The sequence below is a fragment of the Fringilla coelebs genome (assembly GCF_963513975.1).
Source record: "Fringilla coelebs genome assembly, chromosome: 2".
NCBI lineage: Eukaryota > Metazoa > Chordata > Aves > Passeriformes > Fringillidae > Fringilla > Fringilla coelebs.
In genome coordinates, this window is record NC_140029.1 from 9,172,405 (window position 1) to 9,194,582 (window position 22,178).

The window sequence follows — 22,178 nt, forward strand, 5'->3', positions numbered from 1 at the left end:
CATTCATAAATCACTGTATAGGCACAAATAAAAAGTTAAGATCAAAATACTGATTATATTTCAGTCAGGAATAAAATACAAGTCAAACACTCAAGAAACAAGGTTTTGAACACATAAAGCACAAGTGAATCTCACTCCTGAGGTCCCTACCTGGGAATTTGTGAAGGATTGACTGCCTGACAACATCAGTTCCAAGATTTGATTGTTTGAAGCGCTTTGCTCTCTCTTCAAAAAACCATTCTCCTGTCACTATCCGTAGCTCTCTGTAAGAGAAAAGCCAGAAACACACACACATTAGCAAACCTGGCCAACCAAAGCTACTACAGTTCATCAATCAGCTGCCACACTCACAAATTCTGGGCAACATTTGCACAGCTCCAAATAAAGTGTAGATTGATTGAAGAGCTTGGAATGATAGGACACTTAGCAGAAAAATATCACCTTACTTTGTGAATGGAAAGCAATTTTTAGTAGATGGAAATTTACTTGGCACAAAAGCGTTCCAACCACGTTTACAAGATTTCTGTAAAATACACAGAACATTCTGTCATCCTAGTCTTTTGTGAACTACTCAGTGTCACAGTTTCCAATATCTCCAAAATGACCAGAGACATAGAAACAGCAACACAGGACTGAGGGAGAAAATCCCCCACCAAAGCTCCTGCCAGATGAGTCAGCAGCTCATGGACCCTGTGTGGTTATACAGAGGTTGCTGCAAGTCCATATATATTTTTCATTTCTAGTTTTATATGCTGACACTATATGCAGTTTCTTCACATGGCAGCGCTGCTATGAATTAGCTGTGTGCCAGCAGCTCAGAGCAATGAAAATTTGTCTTTGCTGCTGTCCTGGATAACACTGCTTTTTCTGGTTTCAAATTCTTTTACCTATACTAGCAATTAAGAAAACCTGTACTGGCATTGCTGGGGTCTTTGCTGGGTATATTTTCATGCTGGTTGTTAGCCTTCTCCTGAATTAGTTTCATTATGGCACAACACCACCATTTCTACTGCCTCACTACACACACTTAATGGTAAAGAGCTACTAATGAATACTCTAATAAAAAGCAAATAAACAAACTAATAACCCCCAAATATTAAACAGTGATTTAGCTCCAGACTAAATCAGTTCCTTCTTACTGTTCAATAAAAACATTTCTCCTGGAAAAGAAATCTTCCAGTCTCTTGGGCATGAAAATTACTACAGATGGATTTAGACCACTGATCAATATCTTCACTATTAAGTTATTTCTGAGTCATGCCTGAATGCAGTCTTACTTGAGAAAATACTAAAAATTACAGAATAACATCCTGACATGGGTGAAAAGACCCAATATTATCAGTTTGTCCTAACCTGTTAATGAATCATGCATCTTTCATGACTCATTAAAAAAATCAGAAAAATCAAAATCCCAAATATATTACCACAAGCATAGAAATAGATTATTGCCTTATCTTGTTGGTACAGACTCCTAGTGAAAAAGCCCTCCATAATTCAACATCACGATCACTCAGTCATTGTGAAAGGTATTAAATAAAATCTTTATGCTTCAGCTGGGAATTTTTAAATTACTTCTGTTGGTTCTAAACACTGAAAAGGATTCACTTCATTAGAAACTATGCCTGGCCTGCTGGTGTAAAAAATGTCTTTTTCTCAGAATGTGTATTTTCACAATTCTCTGACAGCACGCACTTCTCTGTGCAGTTATTTTATTGCAAGACTTATGGCATGTTTAATGTTTTGTATCAAACCATAAACCTCCCAGACCTTTCACTGCACCATCAAATTCCATTGCAATGTGAATGACATATCACATTGCAGTATGATCTACCCAGTAAATTCATTTTTCCCTCAGTTGCTACCAAGTCTGACCACAAAACTCCACAAGTGCTGCTTTCCCCTTGGATGGAGATTTCACCCACCCCTGATATCCTACCAGAAATACTTAACTTGATCAAGGTCAGACAGAGCACTGCCCACATCCTTATCCAGGGAAGCATCTCCACCCTTCTCCAAGCTCGGACACCCTGAAGGAGCTGTGACCTTCCCCAGGGTTCCAGCAGAGTTGGAGGCTGCTGCACACAAAGCTCCAGGCTTTACAGCCAAACCCTGCAGTTGTTGGCACACACAGCCCTGACAGTGACACCAGTGACACCCAGCTGGGTCGCTGTGGTTGATGGAGGGGCAGCTCTTTGCCACAGAGCCCCTGGAGAGCCATCCCCTACATTTTCTGGCCAGATGTGAACAGTGAGGAGGGAGAGGAAACCTCTGGTGCCTCCTGCATCACAGGAGCTTTCAGCCTGGGTGGAAGGGTGGCTGAGACCAGAGTGTGCTCCTTTTACTGCCCAGTGGTTTTGGGATCTGATGTGAGATTTGACCCTGCAATAGCAGGAACAGGAGCTCAGGGAGAGTCCTGGGGGCTGGAGAGACTGAAGGAGCTGCAGACAAGGCAAGGATGGTTGGGGCAGCTGTGGAAGGACACTGGGATGGAAGCTGATGGAGGACTTTGGGCTGTGCAAGGAAGGATCAGCAGTGCTGTTGCAGGGGGAGGCAGGTCCTCCCTCAGCATCCATCCCTGGGAGAGGGCCATCCTCTCCTCCATCCCACTGTGGTGTGGAACCTTAGAGCTCACCCTCAGACTCCCTCTCTGCGTCCCCACTCCATCCAAACAACCTCTGCTGCCTCTCTCTCTGCCAGGAAAGCAGCCTCAAGATGGGAAAGGCTGGCACTATGCTGGCAGTGAGGAAGGAGAACTGCACAGAAGGACTTTCCCTTCCTTTGCCATCCCTGTGTAACTACTGACCCAACACTCATCTTCCTCAAAACATAAGCTTTGCAGGGAAGGGACAGATCAGTTTATCTGGGCAGCAACAACTGATCCCTTTATCTTCTGGCAAAGGATAACTAAGCAATCTACTTCTCTTAATAATCTCTGGTATCTGCAACCTGCCACTGTCAAACAGCCCCAAATCACACAGCTTGTGCCCTCTTGCTTAGCCAAGGATGTTCCTGGACATTGCTGGCAACACAAATTGGGCCCCAGGGAAAGAGGAGGGTGCCAATCCCTTTTTCAGGGTTGAGCAGGCAAAGGAGTGTGACAGTCACTCCACTGGCAGAGCTGAACCATGTGCCCATTCAGGTAATGACCCCAAACTGAGCTGCCCCCCTTCCCCATTAGGCTGATGTTATTAAAATCCACCTTCTCAATGAGGTGCCAACTCCTTGCCAGGGATACTCTGAAGAAGCTCACACCCATTCTGCTCTGGCTTCACCAGCAGAATGAGGTCTGAGGCAGAACACAGACAACTGCCCCAGCTGAGGCACACACCATGGCAAAGGGAGGGAGAATTGCCCTGCTGCAGTCAGGGGCTTCACCCCTCTGGCCAGCCCTGTTTATCCTCAGTGAGAGGGGAAAAGCAGCAAGCACTGGCATCCAGCCATTGTGAGTGTTGCAGGAAACAAGAAGCCTCAGCCCTCACTTCAGACCTTCATCCTTATTTCCATCAGTGTTACTGTCTTCAGATCCTAAATTCAGCTGGCAGAACATTTTTGCAAAAATGTCCTTACCCAACAGATAATTTCTACAAAAACGTCACTTTCTAATCAAATACAGGGAAAGTCCCGAAGCTTTGCAGATTTGAATTTCTAGTATTGGATTTATTTTCTATGTATGCTGAAAAATTCACGCAAAGACTTCATGTTCATGCTATCTTTATCACTCATACATGTCAGGAGTACCTATTAAAAGAATTTTTGCTCTACACATAAATAGAAATTACTTCAGATCAAATGATTGCCTAAGTCTCTGACTTGAATTTAATAATTGCATTTGACATTCTGAATCAAAAAATTGAAGAGCAAGAGCTAAACAGTCTTATAATAATAATAATGTTATTTTCATGCAATTTTGACAAAGGGAGTCTCTCTCCTACTGAGATAGAAGAAAGATGCACTATTCCAGATACAGGATTAAAATGAACCCTTTCTATCTAAAGGAAATGAATCCTTTCTGACTTTCTATTTACTCAACAGCACATTGAATCAGTGCTTGCAGTTTTGGCTTTGTTGTTTGCAAAATGGGCCCAAGGTCCATGCAGACTGCAGATCATGCTGAGTACATGTGGTTTTTTCACTTTCTCAGTTAGATATAGCTCATGATGTAAACAACATGTATAATTTCTGCCAAAACAGGATTTAGATTGGCCTTTCAAGGTGTTCAACAGATGCTGAAGTGAGTAGATTTAGAAAAAAAAAGGAAAACAGTGTTATAAATTGTAATAACAGCAATTTTTGCATGATTGCTCTTTCCTACACTCAGAACAGCTGGGAAGATTAACATTCAGGCAGTTGAGTACCAAATACTTCAGGTATCTGCTAAAGTCCTTCTGTGTTAATTACTGATCCACCTACTCCCATCATCATGGGAGAGGGAGCAGGTGATGGTTCCCTGCTTCTTCCCCCTCTGTGATCTCCCACTAAACAAATTAATGACACTCTCCTCAGTTTAGAAACAGAACATAACCTATGGCCTGCCCCTCAAAAACTCAGATTTTCTACTCTCATTTTTGCAAGGCACTTTATGGTTAAATGTCTCAGTTAATAAGAAAAAAATCCATTTCAGATGGAAAGTCCCAGTTGTAACTTTCAATTATTTCTTTAGGGCAAAGCCCCACATTGGTAAAAGAGTTTCCTCTCCATTTGATCATCTTGGCTAACTCACATCCACAGCAGATGCCAGAGATTCAGCCTATCTTCCTTTCCATCCCCTGGTTTTTTCAAGTTATTTTACTTCCTCCTCAGGAAGAAAATGTGGGAAAAAAGGCAAAACCAAAGGCTGGATAAAATGCAGCCCATGTTTGAACATACCAAAGCCCTTAACACACACCCTCACATACCTTCATCTTTGTATTAAATTCCACACAGTATTTTCTGCAATATAAATTAATTCCACTGTAAGTCTTATTATGCTGTGAGGCTATTAGACAGAATTTTTTGACCCTGTGAAAAGAAGGCAAACTTGCCTGGAAGTTACTAAAATAAAATTATAAGAAATTTGAAAGCATTTGCATACTAAAACATTGGAAATGCCTCTATTTTTAGGCTCCTAATGGGAATAAATGTTACTAAGAGATTCTGATGAATTTTCATGACATGTTAAGACAGCATAATTATTTCAGAGATTAAGATAAATTTTCCATTACTGCTTTGTTCTGCTGTAATAGCTTGGCCTAGCTAGACATTTGACATATAAAGGCATTGCTCTCAGAAACCTAGACACCCTTGCAATGGGAAGTACAGACAGCATCAAGGTGTGAAATCAGCCTTTCAGAAGACAGCTGGAAGAACTTTATTTCCCTCAATTTATTGAGCATTTTGTCTGCCAAATTTAAAACACAAAGATCATCTTTTAAGAAAATGCAGGTGGGAAAAAGATACTTTAATGGAAAGTTTCTCTTTTAACATCCATACTTGAAAGCTCCAGATGACCTCAGTTCCTTGTATGGAGGGAATGGAGCAGAAATCTTCCTCTTTAAAGTGCATCACTACATACAGGCTTGATTTACCTCATTAAATAGTGCAACAGCACAACTACCAAACAAAACCACATGGATAAGGACTGTCTTGCTCTCTGATCTTAGCTGGAGAACTAAGAGTTTGCCTAAACATTTAGCTCTAATCCCTCTTGACCTGTAAATGCTTTGTCTTGAGACTTTATATTTTCCCTGGTAATAACACCCATGAGGGACAAAATCCTACTAAATCATTTTCTCTTTATGGACATTCAAGGGAGATATCCTTTGACAGTAACTATAAACTGTAAGACAACTTACACATAAATCTGTTTGTTATACTTAAAAATACTGATGAACCTCTGTCACTATTCACATTCAAATGTCTCCTCAAATTCACTAAATCTCTTTTTTTGAAAGCTTTTCAGAATGTAATTAATGTATTGTAACAATCATTCCCCATCACCAGAAGCTGTTTTTCAGGCAAGTCTGTCTCTGGAGAAATGGCAGATGAAATGCTCTAAGTGTTATTTTAGAGAAGCCAGATCCTCTTTTTGCCAGATGATGTTCTGATTGACAGATGAACAAAGAGACTGTATTATTAAATGAACTGGTATCTCACCCCTACAGCCACCATCGTGCTACTGTGTTGTGCTTGGGTTTTTTTAATTTGTTCAGGTAATAATATTATGTTTTACCACATAGTCATAAAATTAGCATCTAGAAATTGCTGTTCTTCAAATCAAAGCAAGCAAGCTTGCAGTTTGCCAACTTTTTTTCCTTTTTTTGGTAGCTGGACATAAATCCACCATAAATCTTAAAGCAATAATAACTTTTGATCCCAGGCCACATGACAAAATGCCCTTTCACTGTTCTGAAAGCATCCCAAACTCCAGTGTTAGGACTGGACAGGCAGGACTCAAAAAGCTCATAAGGAAAGAAATGTCAAAATGTATTAAACAGCAGCAGGCAGAAGGTGGCTGATATTAGCTACCTTCTTTTTATTGACACAAGTTGTTTCTGCAACCACTCTGGTTTATCTGTGTAATTCAAGGTATTTCTACAGTAATTTGTGCAGTAGCTGTCTCTTTGAATGACCACACTCCCCTCCCAGTACCAGACCTTCTGCTCGAACACCAAGTGCGCTAATTAGGTTTTCCAACAGTTCTGAAAAACTTCTGGACATATTTCTGCAGGTGTAATTCATGACTATGGAGAGGGCTTGTACAAGCTACTGCTATAACCATCACCTTAAATAGAACTTAAAAGACACTCTTGAGTACAATTTGGGGAGCACAGGCACGAACTAGTACAGCACCAAAATTGTAAATGGCTCACAAACACTTCTCCCTGACTTTTAAGGGCCACACAGTGTGTATGACAACAGACATCACATCACAACAACAATTTAACCTGGCTCTGCTAATGGAACAGCTCAGCAGGGGCTGGAGTCTATACAGATATCAACATAACCAAGGCTGCTAAAAAAGGGACAAAGGAGAGGGACAAAGATGAAAGTGTTCAAACACTCTTTGGAAAGCGTGGTAAAACAGTCCAATTTGACAGACACAAGCACTGCATGCAGGTCAATGCTACAGAGCTAAAAGATTTTTCTCCTCTTCCTGCCTTTTGTTTGCTACTTATAAAGCATAAATCTCTCTTAACGCTGTATTATTTTCTCTTCCTTGCCTTCTGCCTTTTCATCTTGTCAAAGGCCCTATTAACTTAATCAGCTCCTCCATCAAATGTAATTAAAAAAGCCTAAAAGTCCTGATTTCCCCCTCCATTTCTCACTTGGTAGAAAAACAGAACTGAAATAGTTTAAATGACAACTATGCACAATGATGTAATTGAAATGCCTTTCCCAAACTTCCATCTCCACACTGCCCACACAGAAGATTATCTCTCTGTGTACTCCCAGCAACGTAAAAGACATTTTACATATCATTAACTGTCATGAAGTCTTGCAGAAACACTGCATATGAACAAAAATAAAGGGGAGAGAGAGCTCTCCATTTAATAAAGACTCTCAACATGGACAGAATGTTAGCACTTGGAAAGTTCAGCACTTTGCAAGCAAATTACACCGTGGTGTGTAATAACCCAAAGGCAGGCTTCAACCAGAATTAATTGTCAAGGACCACTGCTTGGCACACAGAGCTGCAGCACAACCAGGGGAAGCAGAGGTCACACAGGCTTTGAGAAATTGCCTCACTCATCTCTCAGCCCCAGAGCAGGACCATCTTTGCTGATGGCATCACCCCAAGAGAGGTTTATCCAGCCTGTTGTAAAACAACATTCTGCAACCCTTCCAAGTTAAGGCAATGTTCACATCATCTGAATTACATCCTTTCACTGCAATTTAAGTATCACATTACTCTTCCTGCCCAAAGAGGGACCTTAAAACAGCCTGTAAGACACATTCTCTAGATTAAAAACTCAGGTATTTTCTCTTGCCTAGGCTGAACACTTGTGAGTCCTTCTATTGCTCTGGACATCCTGTGTGTTAAGTTTCATTATTATCCACTGAACTTTCTCCAGGTGGCCTGTATGAATTCTGGTACACAGAAATGGGCAGGTACTCTACACAAAAGAGGATTTTATCATGTATTTTGTAGGTCATAATTTAGCTGGCACATCAATGTGTGATGCTCAGTTTTTCTGCAGTGGAAAATTCTGTTGATTCATGTTCAGCTTTTATCCAGTACAATACCCAGATCCTTTCCTAAAGAACAGCTGCAGAAGCTGATTTTGTTCTCATTTTATCATTCTGCAGCTGCATTCTTTCCCAAATGCAGCACTTCCACATGCCCATAGGGAGCCATCACTTGCTTTACCTTCAAACCACTTCTCTAAATTCTAAGCATCACTTTGAAACCCAGTCTTGTCCTTGAGCATGCCTGGAGCACCTCTCAGTTTTATGCCTCCTGCAGGTGTAACTGGCAAATCCATCTGCTGCTTCAAGGTCCTTAACTAAAATATTTAACAGTAATAAGCCAGGAAACATTCTGCTCTATATCACTGGGGTTTTTTAAAAGGTTTTTTTTTGGTTTGTATGTGTGGTGCTTTTTTGGGTTTTTTTGTTTGTTTCAGGTTTTTTGGGCTTTGTTTTCTTGAGGTTTTTGACAGAAATGTCCATAACCATGCTGAGAACAGAGCTTTGCAATTTCCCAGGCAGATCTACCATCACACTGACAGAATTTATTCCAGGGCACAGCTACCCTAATTTGTCAGCCTATTAGAAAGGAACAAGAGAGAGTATCAAAAGGTTAACTTCAGCCAAGTTATAAGACAGCAACCAATCCTCCTCTGTCACCTGTCAGAGGTGAAAATTAAATTGGTTTTGACATTACTTGTTCTTGAGCCAGTTCTTACTCCTCATCCTGTCACCTTTTCTCGGCTTTCAAACAACACAGCTACCATTTTATTCTGTGTTTTTAGAGAAATTAGAGGTAGTGTGGCAGGGTCAACAAATCTCTTTTTCTTTTCTTCATTTTTAAAGAGTAGCACTGTTTGCTGTTCTCCATGCTGTCACCTCACTTGCACCCCATCACTTCTGAAAGGCACAGCACTGACATTATCTCAGGAACTGCCTGAGGCAAAGTACAAGGAGCTCAGCCAGGCCCCTACTGATTTAAAATCATTTCACAAATCAAACAAGTAAACATTTTTTGTCTTGAGAGGTGAGACACTGTCTTTTGGATGTGCCCCACTGGGTGCAGAGGAGGTTAAGGCATGGACTTAAAAATAGATGCAACATTCTGAAGCTAAAATTTGAAGACACAAACCCTAAACTCCATGCTCTGTTGTGTTAATTTTTCACTAACTGTCTATGTAACCAAAGTCTTGACAGAATTGGTGATTTGGGTTCACTTCCTGAAATGATTTACCCTTTCTGATCCTGTTAGTTTGAAGGTCCAAAAAAATTTCTGTCCATTTCTTTTTTAATCCCGTCTCTTTCTTACGTCATCCAGTCCTTATATCAGGATACATAACTGAGTTTTGTCGCCTGAAGCATTTCTCCTTTCCTTCATGCTTATCTTACCAAATCAGGCAAAAAAAAAAAGCCCTATTACCAAACTAATCAGGTTAATTATTTTTCCAAGTCTTTGGAAAACAAGCTTATTGAAACTGGCTTGGAATTGGGAAAAGAGTGAAGCAAATAAAAGCCCAGGTAAGCCTTTCCCCTTGTGTGTTCTCTGTAAGGGGTTGTACAATGGCAGCACAAAATCACTGCCAGGGCTGTAAGCTCCACACATGGCTTGGGGAAAATTTGGGAGAAAACCTTCCAAGGGGGCCCCTCCAGAAAGCAAACCCACACAGCCCCTTCCCCCTGCTGGTTTGGGAAGGATTCCTGGAGAGAAGTGGAAAGAACCTGTTTATTTAACAGGCACAGCACCCCCAGCACACAAAATGAACACTACAGGATGACAGCACTCTGTCACCACTCTGGAAAAGATGACAAATTCAGAAAGTCTCTCCTGGGGTGGTCGCTCTGGTATCAGTCCCTCCGGCGCTGGGGCAGCTGCTGCAGCCACAGGGTGCAAACTCTCGGTGTTCCCAGGGCCCAGTCCGGAGCAGGTTTGAGGGGTTCCAAAAAAGGGAAAGGAGAAACAGTCCAGGGAAAAAATTGGACTATTTAGCTACTAACTCATGAGCAGAAGCAAAAAGCAAGAGCAAGCAGAAGCGAAGCAGAAGCAAGAGCAAAGTGAAAAGCCAAGCCAAAAGCAAAAGCAGCACTGTGTACTGTCCCGTCTGTATGTCCTGCCAGCCGTGGGGGAGCGGCTGAAAAGCAAAACTTTCATTCTTCAGAGCCAGAAGGCACAGAACATAATATCCAGCATAAACAGCACACACAAATGTGGATACAAGCATCATAACGTCACCCTGGGACACGTGGTTGTAGGAACTGCCCAACTTACGCGATCTTGGCACACACCGAGCACCTCCAGTGCCCCTCAGCCCCCAGCACGCGGCAGGAGCTGCAGACCCGCAGCTGGCAGGTCTGGCACAGCTCTCCCCTGTCAAAAATGAAGCCCAGGCTCTTCTGGCAGCGAACACAGACCCTGCTGCTGTCCTGCTGAGAGTGGCGGTTGCCGCCTTTCCTTCGCACCTCCAGGAGCTCATTTTTCAGTTTCCTAGAAGCAAAAAAATAAAATCTTTTAATTTGGAGGTTCAACTCAGTGATCTGTAAGAACTCATTAACAGATTAAGATTTTATGCTAAAAAAATAAGACATGAGTAAGTGCAATTGGTTTTTTTTTTGTATTTCTTGACACACACATGACACAGAATAAATCTATTCCCCAGCTGTCAGACATGCAGTCAAGAGGAAAATCTGGTAGATCACCATGAGTAAATGCAGATAGCTGAGCAGCTGATAAACCATCTTTGCTTGTCCTTCATCAATAATTCAAGTCATGCTGAGCCCAGGTTGACAGAAGCTCAGAACTCAGGCTATCCAGTGCATGGACAGAAGGAAAAGAAGAAAATATTTTCTTCAATTAGCGTGCATTTAATAATACACCAGTGCAGAGTTAGGTAGAAGTATATATGCAATTCTGTACCAGGTATTTAAAGCCTTAAAAGAACCCAGCCCAAAAGATCTAAATAGGTAGTGGTGTTATGCTCTGATGCCGCAATCAAAGTAAAAAAGAAGAATGCCAGTTTAATGCCAGTGACTTGCAGATCTTACCAGTTCTACCACTGACTCTACAGAATAAAAATATTTGTGTTTAAGACTAAATTTTGAAGTCTGCAGTTTCAATGGCCAATGAGTTGGGCTTTAACAGGAAAACAACTCTGGGATGTAACTAAGCTCAGTGGCTGCTAAGTTCTTTCAGTTTTACATGCCTGGGTGTTGCTGTGTCCCCATCACCCCACACTTCCCTATGCTGTCTTTCATGACCATCATCAACCAGCAGCCCCCAAGGTCCCTCAGTCATGAAGCACTCCAGCTCACTGAAATCACTGCCTCTGTACACACAGAGATGCTGAAGGGGGGATTTTAAAACCTGCCACCTTCACCTGCAGATCAGAAAAAATGTGTCAGAAGAAAATCACTTGGAAGATAAAACCAATGAAAGATTGCAGGCTGCAGCCCAGTAAAGGAGGCCAGGAACATTGCTTGGGCCACCAGGGAGTCAGCTCTGACAGAATTAGGTTATTTGTGGACACACTGCCTTGCTAAAAGATTGGCCAGCATTTTGCTTCCCACTGGGATCCCATGAACAGCAGCTGCTCTGCAGCCGCCTGACCTGTGGATGCTCAGCCCCTGGCAGCTCTAGAAAAGGGCATGTCCAATCCCTCCAGGCAGCAGCTGCAAATCCCAGTTGAGGGTTTTCCTCTGCTGGCCTCTATCCAGAAGTGACTGCTTCATCCAGCTTCAGACCCTTCTCCCACATCCAATCCAAACAGCCTTTCTCTCATGCCTGAGCCTTCCAAACTCTGTCCAGGCTTCATGTGCTTTCTTGGCACTTTGCTAACTGTTCCTGTAGTTTATTGATTGCATCTTACATCTCCCCACTTCCTGCAGGGATGCTTTTGCTGCCAGGCACGTGTCCATTTCCTTCTGTCAGTCAGCTCCAAATGCAGAGAGTGTTGTGCTGTGCTGTGAAAACTGCCAGTGGTACTGGGTGTTGCCACTGTGCACAGAGAAGGGAGATGATCCCTATTCTTGCCAGCTCCATCCTTGGATCTACTTCCAAACATCAAAAGAGAACTCATCTGCTTCTTCTGGACTGAGAACTAAAGGCAACCCACCACCAGAACGCTCTTGACCACACTGTTTTCAAAACAGACACAAGATCTATCTGCTCGAATAACAAATACGCCTTCAGGTGCTTGGGAACCACTAATTACCCCTGGGTTTATGGTCACTCACATCTCACTGAACATCAAACAACACTCACAAATGTTCAGTGATTTGCTGTCACCCTCCAGCAATGTGGAGTTGTTAGAGATAAAGTGCTGTGCCACATGGCAGCTTCGAGTGCCAGCTGACCTTAGGGGAATTTGGTAAGATTGATTGTGCCTTCACTCAGTCAGAGGTGTTTCCAGGTTCAAATTCACCCTGCCCTGGACTTTTGCAATGTCTTTTGCAGACCTGTCTGACTGTAAGGACTGAGGCCAAGAAGACGTTGTGCACCTTGGCCTTTTCCAGATGCTTTGTCACTGTGTCCTCTATTCACCCAGCAGCAGGCCCACACCTTTCCTTGCCTTCCTTTAGCCTCCATTTCCTCAACTACAATGCTGTCCTCTTCATCTCACCCAATTTGATTGCCAAACTGGACCACCACTTCTTTGACCATTGGTCATTCTCTCTCTACCTCGTCTTTTCCACGGTCTCCTGTCAAAACTGTGACTTTTTATACAGCAGAGCCACTGAGGAATGTTCAGCAGAGAGTCTGAGAGACAACTGCATTTTTATTTTTTATTCAGGTTTGCAATAATTTTGATAGTGGAGCCCTGGAAAATGTTTAAGATAGAATCTGAAAATGTTAGGCTTTGTGTTTTCCCAGATCAACTGCACCTGCGTAAGCAGTATGATAAATGATATAATTTTTAGATGTGATGATTGTTTAGAAATTAAACATAATTATTATATAACCATAAGAAGAATAATGAGAAACTATGTTGGAAATTTAAGGGGGGCTTTGCTTAGCTGAAATCTATGTATACAATAGAACAATATGAGTTTTAATAATTAACATGAAAGTTATATAACGATAGAATATAAAAACATGTTCATCCCGACTGTATGGTCGGAGTCAGATTTGGGTTTGTACCCCTGACACCCAGAGCTCTTCAACAAAAGCACCTGCATATAATCATTCTTGTGATTATGTGTTCCTGAACACTAACAATTTGGTCAATCACATACCAAAGAAATAAAGAGGCACAAATAATTCAGTTCCAGGTTCTTTTGGCACTTCAGTATCTGCGTACAAACCAAGCACCTGATCCTTACCCAAGTGTCAGAGTAACTCAGAAGGTGAATATTGTTAATACTTAAATCAAAAGAGTCAGAATACTGTGCACAAGGAAAGGCTTCTCTTTTCATAACAGATTTATTTCCAGTGGCTTATTTTTACTGAAAAAAATTGAAATTAATCATGACCCATTGCATTTCAGGAACTTGACATGCAGTTATTGGCAGCTGCCATCTTTTTGGAATATTCACTGTGCCCTGTGTGCTGCATCCAGATATCTAATGATGAAACAGAGCCTCCACTGAACTCCTTCCACTCCAGCCTTCTCCCTCCCCACTGCAACTTTCAGGCCCTTTTGTGCTTAGTTACAAGTATTATTAAGCACAAAATCTGTTTTAAGTAGTTCCAATTTAATACTGGGAAATGTCTGTAGGCCCAAAACAATAAACAGACCATTATTTTTAATAGTTTGCTTACAGATCAACATGTTGAAAAATTTAGCAGTGTTCTTGTGACATTACAAAGACATTATTCCTACTATTCAGTAGTGGTGATTGCAACAATATTCCCCAGTGCTTACGTGAAACACAATCCAAAATTCTTATCAGGTGATAGCTGATCTGCCAACAGTGGAAATCCTGAGAAGTGTTTGCTTTCTTACTTTTGAATATAAAATGCCTTTGATGACTTCCATGGAACTGAGAGAAAATAAATCAACTCACAGCTACTCCACTTAAAAAATAAGAAAGAAAATTTGTTAAAAATAAGCAAGGAGTGCATGGACAGATACACTGGATATGAACATTCATTTGAGATTCCCTGTATTATTTGTTGAGCTGAACTTCTGATTGACTGCAACAAATACATCCATATCTTAAGAAAATAAAAAAAAAAATGAACTGTCTCAAGGGCCAGGAAGAGCAGTAGGAGGTGGGTGAGTAATTTGAAAAAATCCATCATCATAACAGTCCCTAAACAAGCCCAGCTGAGCTGCGCTGTTTCACTGTACTGAAAAGGGATAACAAGTGCAGCCTGTAGCTGCACTGACTTACCACTGCATTTATTTCCCAGGGCAGCAACCAGCTGGATTATAAACACCCAATTTCCTCGTGCCAGTCTAACATTTGCACTCTCCATAATTTTAAAGGAATACATTTAAAGACGCAGTTAGATATTTTTAATCACAAATATTAAACAAGAATTTATCTTTATCCATCTTCTCCTAGTAATATGAAAGGGAAAATAAAACTCAGCAGAAGTCAATTTAATAGGCTTCTGAGAAAAAGAATCCTATCATTCATTGAAGTTTCTAAACCTTTTATTACAATGGCTGTTTGGTGAAAGACAGCTATTAAAAATAAATTTGATTCTGCCAAGTTTAACAGAATATGTAGCCATTTTTCTAAACCATGAATTTATATTATATTTATATATATATTATATATATATATTATATATATATATATATTATATTTATATAAATTATATATTTATATAAATTTATATTAAGATTTCTCTACTGTCTGAGAAAATATGTCAAGCACATTGGAGAAGAGCTCTGTTGTAACCAGGATCCCAGGTAACACCGAATGTCTCAACCTGAGCCTTTCCAAAGGTGGCCTAAAAGGCCACTGTAAAATACAGCAGGAAATAAAACAAAACATAACAAGACAAAAGCCAACCAAAGAAACTGACCCCAGAATTCACAGCTCTTGGCACAGCTGCCAGGGACCCCCTGAAGAAGTCAGGTCCTTCCCTATGGATGCTGAAAGCAATGAGGCAAAGGTTCTTGTTCCTTCACAAATGCAGCCTCAAGGGATGAAAAATTCTCAAACCCTTATAACACTGCAAAGAGGAAGCAAGGAGAAGCCTTAACAGATCCATTTCTTATTAAATTAAGCTTTACCCTAGAGAATATTTATCCCTCAAGAGTAAAATAGCTATACTGCTGCAAGAGGCAAGACATTCTTTGCACAAGCCACCCAGTTAAATGAATGCCATAATTTCCTTTAACTCTGTGAACATTATCCACTTGATTTACATTAGGTAACTTTTCCTTTAATACCAAACTGACTGGTTTGGATGGTTTTTTTCTTTTTCAGTAGGATTTTAGAAAACTTTATTTTGAATTTTTTTCTACCTCATATCTCCTCTCCATTAAAAAAAACCCAAAACCAAACAAACTGTTAAATGTAATAGCATATATAATTCCTGAGTTTGATCTTCAGATTTCTCCTGGATCTTCTTTCTCCCCATTTCAAAACCCTTTTTCCTCTGAAGATGTAGAGCAGCATAATCCAAGTATACCTAATTTTATTTTGCCATACTAAATTTCCAGAGTTCAATGGGTCATAAAAAATTGAATTAAAAATAAAGAAGGGCAACCCTCTCCCTCCCTCAGTCAATTATTATTAAAGAGTTTGGCAGGAAAAAAAATTGAATTACTTTTGTACAGATGAATAGAAACCTCCTTGTTCTGAACCTGTGCAGCTGCTAACTTAGATACTAGAGAATTTTTCTGTGCAGGAACTGGCATCAACATACTTGAGTATGAGGAAGAAAGGCAATTTTCTTTCCAGACTGATTCTCAGTACTTTCTTCAAATTCAGCCAGATTCCCTTTACTGTCTGGAACAGTATACAGGAAATAACAGCAAATATTGTTGGGAATTCACAAAAAGAACTGGGCTATTACCAACTTCCATTGAGGTCTCCTTGAATTGTAAAATATGAGTACCTGAAGTATTTTTCATACTTACTTAATATGCACAGGTTTTCACATTTTGTTCATGTAACAGATCAGTGTGATAAAAATTGTGCTAAGACTACCTAAGTATGGAGACACATTGATGGCAACATAAGGAAACAAGCAAAGAATGAATTTTCAGAGAAAAAGAGATCTGGCATAAGGAATGGCAGGATGGAGCCCAGTGAAAAGAAGGAAAGGAGGCATTGGAACTGAAATTATGCTGGCTGTGATAATGATGGCAAAATTCCATAGATGAAACTTTTTTTGGGTAAATCACTCACTCATCCTCTCAAATAAAAATGGCTACTAAGATTGGAAAAAAAAAAAAAAAGACAAAACCCTGTTGGTTTCTTGCTAGTCCTTAATAAAACAGAATCTCACTGTGTTAAATACACCTCACAAATGACTGGTATGCCAGACAGGAATTTTGCAACTTCCAGGTACAGATGGCCAATGTGCTTTAACACAAGGGCTCTTTACTTCAAATATTTACAAGCAGTTTTACAGAAACACAGACCATGCACCATATTACATATGTTATCCTGAAACCATTTTGTGCTTATAAACAAATGCAAATGTACACTCAGCAGATAAATCACTTCCCATCCCAGTCCTCCAACTTCTGCTTTTCTAAAGTACTTGCCTGGAGTTACCACATGGTGGTATCCATGCCAAGAGTTTCTCCTATATTATAATGAAATTAATACCATAATTTGTTTCCATGGATCTCTTTGGACTTATAAGAAGATGTCATTTTAGTCAGATGAAAAGACAGGAATGCTAACTTTCCTTGTCATTACAGATCTGGGGCTGGTGCAATTCTCACACAACTTCTGGTAATCTAAATGCTGACAGAGAGGTTCAAGCCACAGCCCATTAAAGCTTTTCTCTGGGGCAAAACTGCAATTTTCTAACCACAGCAATTATTATTCTGTCTCCTCTAAAAGCATGGCATTCATAGCTGTGCTCCCTAAAGAATGGAAAGGGACTTTGTATTTCAAACCCTAAGAAAATAGTTAAGGTAAGAATTAATGATTTTACTCAAATAATCTTAGCAATTGAAAAAAACATGATGGTAACTCAGCTGACATCAAAAGCATCATAAAGCAATGGTTAGAACACTGCAGGTTATTTGTGCAAGTAATCTATTAACAGCTTCAAATCAATATTCAAAGAAAACATCCAGTCATGCAAGATGCAACTTAGAGTTAAGAACATAAATCATAATCTTTATTAAGGAGGTTATTTGTATTATCAAAACTAGAAAGGTTTCTGTGTATTATCAACACAGAAAAAGGACTTGATGACTTCTGTGTTTCTCTCTCATGTGGGTGAAATAATTGTGCATCAAACAGAAACACAAGGAGAGCCACCTGCACTCCAGAAAATGAGTATGAGCAGCCATAGTAAAAACAGTCCTCAGCAATTTCGTTATCAAAACATCCTCCCACATTTACCATTGCTGTCACAATGAACAGAAAGGTCTTTTTAAGTTACAAGGGCTTTTGAAAACTAATAGGAAGAGAAAAAAACAGTTGTCAAGATAGATTCAGAAAGAGTGGAACAGGTTAATAAGAATTCCTCAGTACAATGTACAAGTAAGCCTCTTCCCAGAGTGGAAAATGCCTTGAAAATAAATAAAAAGGGACTTGCTCTTCTGCAAAGTACTTCAATAAAGTGTATAACAGATTGTACCAAATGGAATTTTAAAGACAACAAATGTTCCCCTGAAGTATGCTTATAAGCCATAATTATAGATCCTTGCCAAGTTGTACTGAGAAAGAAAAATTAAAAAGCCTCATAGGAAGCAGTTAGCTATCAAATTCTGTACAGTTTTTATACTCTGGAAATCTTTTATAGACCACATTCTACTGTTGTCAGGCAAAGTATGGTCTAGTGACAATAAATAGGAAGTCCATTGATTCACACACAGGTGCTAGAAGTGTGCATAAGCACCACATTGCATCATTAGTTATTCTAATGAGCATTTTATTTCAGATTAGCTTGATTTTGAGCATTTTCCTAGGGTACTTTTTTACCAAAATACTGATAAGTGAATACCACCTGTGATTTCACTGAATTGTGCTAAACTGTCCCCTCCAGAGATGCTGCAAATTCCCAGGCTCAGCAAATTTGGCAGGGAGAGCTCCAGCAACGCCATAAAAAGCAGAAAATTTGGGGGGGTTAAGACATCATATTTAAAAAACCCCAGAAAACAGCAACAAAAGAAACCCCAAACTAACAAAAATAAACAAAACAAAAAACCCCACAAAACCTCAGCAGTTTCAAATTTCCATTTGAGATTGGGAAATGACAATAATAGAAAGGCTTTCAGGGGCTTTAGGAATCCAGTGGTCTGGTACTCTCCATACTGATGCCTTTGACAGATGATTATTGGCACATCACACATTTCCAAGGCCACCACCTCAGGAAACCAAAATAATTTATTTGGAATTTTTATTTTATTGCTAAACAGAGCAGAATGCTCTGGAACAAACAGTGCTCCATCTGTTTTCTTTTTCATCTCACAAACTGTTAAGGACACAAAATGATTAATTTGCCCACACCACCTTAAAGGAACACCAGGTTCCAGCCCCTCCTTTCAGATGAGCCACTGTGCTCCCCCAGGTACATGGGCTGCACACCAACAGGGCATTGCACTTAGAATGGGCTCAGTTGAAGGAGAAAAGCTTTCAAAACATGTGGCTAACTCTGCATAGATTTCCACATAATGTAAATTAATTAGATTTCCATTAATTTTCAAATTATTAAATTTCATTAATTTCTAAATAATGATTTTTAACAGTACGAGCTTCAGCAGCTGCTGAACATACACCTCTGCAATGTCTAAAATGTCTTTGCACAATGCCTAAAAGGTTTTTTAGAAAATAAAAGGGAAGAACAATGCAGCCTGGCCTTGGGATTCATGGACAAAACCCAGCAAAGGCTGCAAATTTTCCCTCTGTCACTTGTTATATTCAGCAGCCTCAGCAACACCAAGTGCTGCATCCATCCCCACTAAGCCTCTTTCTCAGCACCAGCACTATGAAACTCCAAAAGGGCAGTGGGGGGAAGTGAAATGCAGCAGCCAAACCATCCTTGAAAAGCATGGGGACCTTTCCAGAACTGACACTGAGCTGAACTAACTCAGACTGAGTTTTTTAAACTGCTGACTCTGCCTGCCTCCTCCCATTGTTCTCTGAACTTTGGTTTTTACTTTTTTGAATAGAAAAAGAACCCATGGAATCTATTAATATCCTGAGACTCGACTTCTCCCAACAGTGACTTTTGAGATAAATACCTGAGATTTTAAATTTTATTTATTAGTAAATCAAATTTGAAAAATGAAGTGTCCTTCCTCCCTATCCTGTAAGCACCACAACAGAAAGAAGGACACCATCATGCATTTGTTCCGTGCTCTAGGAAGTCCTGAACAGAGGCAGATGCCAAATTCCTGTCCCTCTGACACCTTCCAAACTTGTGTCCCTCAGTCAGCTCTGAAGACAGGCTGTGTGTGCAGCTCCTCTCAGAGGAGGAGAGTTCAAGAGCCTTACTAAGACTTCCCATTTACAGGGGGAAATTCAGACTAAATTTACACAACCAGAAATTTAAAAAACACTGTTGCATATTTTTTGCACTTGTTATCTTTCTTATACTCTTGTCTTGAAGCAATGGACATGATTTTTGTTTACTGAGAACCATTCTAGCAAGCAATTTTCTTTTAAACACACTTTACTTGAGCTTACAATTACCTGTGCCACCTTGCAGCACTCATCCTTCACTGGGTACCACAAATACATCCACCAACCATATATCCAAAAGCAATAACAAAAAGGGGTTACCTGATTCTTTTATCTTCCACTTTTTTCAAGTACTCATCTCTCTTCAACACTCCCAAGATGGTTTCCCTTTCGTGTTCCAGCAGAAATGACAGGTTGATGATCTCCGAGGGCTTCGTCATGGTCCTCCCACAGCCACTCCAGCAATGGCAATTTTGCCAATCAATGCTGCAAGGATTTATTTGCACCAGTCCAAAGGCACCTTTGTGGCAGAGTTACAAGATCCACACACAGTCAAGAGGTATTTTGCAAAATGCTTCTTTAAATTAACTGGGTGTCAAGATTGTATTGCTTTTCCTGCCAGCTACACAAGAAATAAATATTTATTCTTTGTTTCTTCCTTGGGAAAGGCAGTCATGTTCCTGGTCCCTGGCTGTCCCCTGGGTCCTGGCTGATGCTCACTCCAAGCCTTCAGATTACATCCACTGCAGCTGCAGAATCAGCTTCCTGAATAATTGTAGTTTGGAGCCACGAAATCACAGGGTATATTTATACCAAACTACCTGAAAGTCAAAACAAATGTTGTGGGTGATTTTGAAATGACCATCAGAGTCTGATTTGGCAAAAACTAAATCTAACAACGGTTTGGAAGCCACTGAGGAATGGCCTACAGACTTGTCAGGATGTCTCAGGGGCTACTTAAACAAAACTGGCATAAAATTTGATGGTTTTTCCTAAGAAAAGAGCAAAAATAAAATAAAAATCACTATTCCTGCAATAGAGATCCAACTATCAGGTCACTTTCATCAGTAAGAGCACAGGACAGGAAGGTGATGCATGAACTGAAGCACACAAGTCATTGCAAGGCAGAATCCAAGTCAGGAGTACCAGTTTTGAGTTTCTTATCACTGAAAATTGGGAAACAAGCACAGCACAGACAAACACTTTTGGTTAGACTGCTGTCTTAGACATACAACAGCTAAGTAATAAAACCACACATGGAAGAAATAACTTCTCTGCATTTATTTTAATAGGTAAAAACAGCACACATACCCACCCAAAAACCTCAATGCTGGACCATTAAGTTTGTAATTCAATTCTTGAAAAAGGTGTTTGTATTCATACCATAAGACCAAGTTACTTGCAAGCAAAAGGAAGAAATCCAACGTGTGAACTCTTCTTTGTTACTATCAAGAAGGTCAGTTCTTCCTTGAACTGCTTTGAAAAATGCCTGGTGAAAGCACTTTTAACCCAACCAGATCATGACATCAGCAGACTGGGGAGCATGGGCAGAGTCATTGTTTGTCTGGTTGAGGAGCTCTGAAATTCTGTTTGCTGATTTTCCTTGCAGGGGCAGCATGGGTGACATGAAGCATTATTTTCACGAGCTTTTCTTATTTTCAACTGGGGCAAAAAAGGACCAGGTTTTATTGGAAATGGAAAGCCAAGAGGTAAAGGGGAAGGACTGAGTGAAACAATTAGAAATTTGGGACAACAAAAGTGTTAAAAACTGTCTCTGACCCATTATTAACCCATCACTGTGTTGATGATGTGCTACAGGTAAGCAGGGTTCTTGCAGAACCTCAGTGCAGTGGGAGGGCAGGCAGGCTGCAAGAACACTCCACCTTGTGAGATATTCTGGCATGGGGAATTCAGGGGAGATAAAAACTGCTTGGGAAGGTTAACCTGACATCTGGTAATTTCTTCTCAGCTTTTCTTTTAACTCTAAGGAGATTATTATTCCTACCAGACCATACAAAGGCCTCAAATATTCCCTTTGACTAAGTGTGCTGTTGATCCTTGAAGGTCCTGGGAGATTTTTCTCTCAGTGCAGAGAGGCACACATGACATCCAAAATTTCTAAAGCCAAAACTGAGAATCCAGTTATTTCATTTGCCACCTGGAGGGCCAAATGCACTGAGCCCAAAGCAGAACTGGTGAGAGTGATGAGACCACAAACTGTCAGATAAGGCAGACAAAATTTCAGAGTGCTACACACTCCTGGCCAGATGTAAATCAGCTGAAAGATAATTCCCTTACAGGGAAGAATGCAGAGGTCTATTCAACAAAATTCTGGTATCTCATGCTGACAACTGAATTATGGTGAACTCTGTGAATCTTGACTAGAAATCATTACAGTCTTGCTTGTAAAAACAACAGAAACTACATCAGAATTTGCAACATAAAGAAAAATGCAGAGCAATATGAAA

At 40.3% G+C, this 22,178-nt stretch overlaps 1 protein-coding gene across 1 annotated transcript in view; it reads right to left on the reverse strand.

Moving 5' to 3' along the window:
• Nucleotides 1-20,150, reverse strand: part of SYTL5 (synaptotagmin like 5) — a gene marked incomplete at both ends in the record, with an annotated part of 49,374 nt that extends 29,224 nt beyond the window's left edge. Inside the window, 3 exons of the mRNA XM_084226184.1 lie at nucleotides 151-263; nucleotides 10,433-10,648; nucleotides 20,032-20,150. Coding sequence (XP_084082310.1) covers nucleotides 151-263; nucleotides 10,433-10,648; nucleotides 20,032-20,150 — 448 coding nt within the window. The remainder of the gene's footprint in view (nucleotides 1-150; nucleotides 264-10,432; nucleotides 10,649-20,031) is intronic.
• Nucleotides 20,151-22,178: the final 2,028 nt, after the last annotated feature.